This window comes from Palaemon carinicauda, chromosome 10 (assembly GCF_036898095.1).
Source record: "Palaemon carinicauda isolate YSFRI2023 chromosome 10, ASM3689809v2, whole genome shotgun sequence".
Taxonomy (NCBI): Eukaryota; Metazoa; Arthropoda; class Malacostraca; order Decapoda; family Palaemonidae; genus Palaemon; species Palaemon carinicauda.
In genome coordinates, this window is record NC_090734.1 from 159,181,905 (window position 1) to 159,186,095 (window position 4,191).

The 4,191-nt window shown below is 36.1% G+C and overlaps 1 protein-coding gene across 1 annotated transcript; it reads left to right on the plus strand.

Moving 5' to 3' along the window:
- Positions 1 to 2,208: 2,208 nt before the first annotated feature.
- LOC137648350 (uncharacterized) lies at positions 2,209 to 2,673 on the plus strand. Its single transcript, XM_068381277.1, has one exon. The coding sequence runs from the start codon at positions 2,209 to 2,211 to the stop codon at positions 2,671 to 2,673; it is 465 nt and encodes a 154-aa protein (XP_068237378.1).
- The last annotated feature ends 1,518 nt before the right edge of the window (positions 2,674 to 4,191 follow it).

A 4,191-nucleotide genomic window follows, 5' to 3' on the forward strand; every position in this document is an offset into this window, starting at 1 on the left:
GGTGCATTCTGTGCTTGCCTTTGTTCATTTGTTTCGTTTATAGGGTTCATTCTGTGCTTGTTTTTTTTTAATTGTTTTGTTTATAGGGTGCATTCTGTGCTTGCTTTTTTTTTATTTGTTTTATTTATTGGGTGCGTTCTGTGCTTAGATTTTTTATTTGATTTGTTTATAGGGTGCGTTCTTGGCTTGGCGGGTTTCATTGGTTTTGTTTATAGGGTGCATTTTGTGCTTGCATTTTTTTAATTGTTTTGTTTATAGTGTGCGTTATGTGCTTGCCTTCTTTTATTTGTTTTGTTTATAGGGTGCTTTCTGTGCTTGCCTTTTTTATATATATAGGGTGGTTCTGTGCTTTTTTTTTTTATTGGTTTTGTTTATAGAGTGTGTTCTGTGCTTCACTTTATTCATTTGTTTTGTTTCTACGGTGCGGTCTGTGCTTGCCTTTTTTTTTATTGGTTTTGTTCATAGGGTGCGTTCTGTGCTTGAATTTTTTTATTTGTTTTGTTTATAGGGTGCGTTCTGTGCTTGAATTTTTTTTATTTGTTTTGCTCATAGGGTGCGTTCTGTCCTTGCCTTTTTATTTGTTTTATTTATTGGGTGCGTTCTGTGCTTGCCTTTTTTATGTTTTGTTTATAGGGGGCGTTCTGTGCTTGCCTGTTTTTATTTTTCTTGTTTATAGGGTCTGTTCTGTGCTTGCCTTTGTTCACTTATTTCGTTTATAGGGTGGCCTCTGTGCTTGCTTTTGTTCATTTGTTTTTTAAAGGGTTCATTCTGTGCTAACTTTTTTTTTTAATTGTTTTGTTTATAGGGTGCGTTTTGTGATTGCCTTTTTTTCAATTGTTTTGTTTATAGGGTGCGTTCTTTGCTTGTTTTATTTTCAACACATGAAGTTGTGAGAGTACATAATTGGATCATCACATTTACTAGCTTTTTATTATTTTCATCGATATGACCTTAAGACCGAGAAAATACTCATATTTTATATTTTTTATTAAAACTTCTAGAATGATACATAAGAATTTCCTTTCTTGTCCGTAAAAAGATAAAATTGTAATTATAACTTTTACAATAAAGGAAAAAAATAGTTCTGTTCCACTTACATAGATTTTGGTAATTCAATTATTGATATTGTTCAGTGATTAAAATATAAGGATTGAATATAATTTTAATTTTTTCCTTGGCTTGGGTAGTAGGTTGGCCAGGGCACCAGCCAACCGTTGAGATACTACTGCTAGAGAATTATTTGGTCCTTTGACTGGCCAGACAGTAGTACATTGGATCCTTTTCTCTGGTTACGGTTCATTTTCCCGTTGCCTAACACATATACCGAATAGTCTGGCCTATTCCTTACGCATCTTCTTCTCTCCTCATACATATAATAACGCAGATTACCAAACAGTTCTTCTTACTGCACTGTAATTGTTCAGTGGCCACTTTTCTCTTTGTAAGGGTAGAAGAGACTCTTTAGCTACGGTAAGCAGCTCTTCTAGGAGAACGACACCCCAAAATCAAACCATTGTTTTCTAATCTTGGATAGTGCCATAGCCTCTGTACCATGGTCTTTTGCTGTCTTGGGTTCGAGTTCTCTGGCTTGACGGTACACTCAAGCACACTGTTCTATCTAGTTTCTTTTCCTCTTGTTTTGTTAAAGTTTTTATAGTTTATATAGGAGATATTTATTTTATTCTCGTTGCTCTTCTTAAAATATTACATTTTCTTTGTTTCCTTTCCTTACTGAGCTGTTGGAGCCCCTGGGCTTATAGCATCCTGCTTTTCCAATTAGGGTTGTAGCTTAGCAAGTAATAATAATAATCATAAAATTGAGAATATCGACTATAAACAGTTAATTCATTCATAAAAAAGTGTTAATCTTATAGAGTCTTGGCGTGTTAGTGCCTCTGCCTGGTGTTTGCCAGTCGGGGGTTCGAGTCCCGCTCAGACTCGTTAGTGCCGTTAGTGTCTGCAACCTTACCATCCTTGTGAGCTAAGGTTGAGGGGTTTTGGGGAGCCTATAGGTCTATCTGCTGAGTCATCAGCAGCCACTGCCTTGCCCTCCCTGGTCCTAGCGTGGGTGGAGAGGAGGCGTGGGCGCTGATCATATAATGTATGGTCAGTCTCTAGGGCAATGTCATTGTCTCTCGCCTCTGCCATTCATGAGCAACCTTTAAACTGAAGAAGAAAAAGGAGAATTAATTGGGAAGAAGAAAAAGAATGAAATATGAAGGAGGAGGAGGAGGAGGAGGAAGGTGTAATGGGGAGAAGAAGGAGAAGAATGAAATGGGAAGAAGAATGGAATTGGGAGAAGAAGAAAAAGGAAATGTGAAGAAGAAGAAGAATGAAATGGGAAGAAGAATGGAATTGGGAGAAGAAGAAAAAGGAAATGTGAAGAAGAAGAAGAATGAAATGGGAAGAAGAATGGAATTGGGAGAAGAAGAAAAAGGAAATGTGAAGAAGAAGAAGAATGAAATGGGAAGAAGAATGCAATTGGGAAAAGAAGATAAAGGAAATGGGAAGAAGAATGAAATGGGAAGAAGAATGGAATTGGGAGAAAAAGAAAAAGGAAATGGGAAGAAGAAGAATGGAATTGGGAGAAGAAGAAAAAGGAAATGTGAAGAAGAGGAAGAATGCAATTGGGAAAAGAAGATAAAGGAAATGGGAAGAAGAAGAATGAAATAGGAAGAAGAATGGAATTGGGAGAAGAAAAAGAAGAAGAAGAATGAAATGGGAAGAAGAATGGAATTGGAGGAAGAAGAAAAAGGAAATGGGAAGAAGAAGAAGAAGAATGGAATTGGGAAGAGAAGAAAAAGGAAATGGGAAGAAGAAGAAGAAAAAGGAAATGTGAAGAAGTAGAAGAAGAAGAATGAAATGGGAAGAAGAAAAAGGAAATGGGAAGAAAAATGGAATTGGGAGAAGAAGAAAAAGGAAAGGGAAAGAAGAAGAAGAAGATATTAGTTCACTGAAGAAGAAAAGGAGAATTAATTGGGAAGAAGAAAAAGAATGAAATATGAAGAAGGAGGAGGGGGAGGAGGAGGAAGGTGTAATTGGGAGAAGAAGAAGAATGGAATTGGGAAAAGAAGAAAAAGGAAATGGGAAGAAGAAGAAGAAGGAGAAGAATGGAATTGGGAAAAGAAGAAAAAGGAAATGGGAAGAAGAAGAAGAAGAAGAATGAAATGAGAAGAAGAAGATGAATGAAATGGGAAGAAGAATGGAATTAGGAGAAGAAGAAAAAGGAAATGGGAAGAAGAAGAATGAAATGGGAAGAAGAATGGAAATGGGAAGAAGATGAAGAAGAAGAAGAAGAATGGAATTGGGAAAAGAAGAAAAAGGAAATGGGAAGAAGAACAAGAACAAGAAGACTGAAATGGGAGTTTTGGATAGAACTTGCTCTGTTCGCTATCGGACATTGTCTCTCAAAGAGGGAGATTTTTCTTATCTGTCTTTAGTGCCCCTGTACTTCTACAGCTTCGCATCCACAACGCGACTACTGTCTAACCACCCTCTCTGTCCATCGATGGCAGATTGCTAGCAAAGAATCCTCGTTGTTGTTACAAAGAAAAAAAAATTGCGTAGACAAAGGATCCTTCTGTTTCCTCTGTTTTACGTTATTTCGATAAGGATAAATTAATTCAAATTAATCTATTTTTTCAGACTTTAGGATGTAATTAAAAAAGCCTTTTTTTTTTTTTTTTGCACATCTGCCTTGCTTCTTCTCATTCCTTTTAATGCTTTCGTTATTTTTATTGTTACTTCTGTCCCATTTCTCTTACTGTGTTTTTTAAGTTTTAATGGTTTCTTTATGAAAAATCTATTTTAATGTTACTGTTCTTAAAATATTTTATTTTAATAGTACTATTTCTCTCTCTCTCTCTCTCTCTCTCTCTCTCTCTCTCTCTCTCTCTCTCTCTCTCTCTCTCTCTCTCTCTCTCATTAAACATACCTTAACTTCTATTCATAGAAAAACCATATCTGAAAAGTTCAATTAATGTCATATTTTACAATTGAATTTGTAACTCTCTCTCTCTCTCTCTCTCTCTCTCTCTCTCTCTCTCTCTCTCTCTCTCTCTCTCTCTCTCTCTCTCCCCTTAAACATACCTTAATTTCTATTCATAGAAGAACCATGTCTTGAAAAGTTCAACTATCGTCATATTTTACAAATGAAATTGTAACCTCTCTCTCTCTCTCTCTCTCTCTCTC

Excerpts from the sequence above, each read along its gene's own strand:
- LOC137648350 (XM_068381277.1), top strand. The coding sequence starts at position 2,209 with ATGAAATATGAAGGAGGAGGAGGAGGAGGAGGAAGGTGTAATGGGGAG.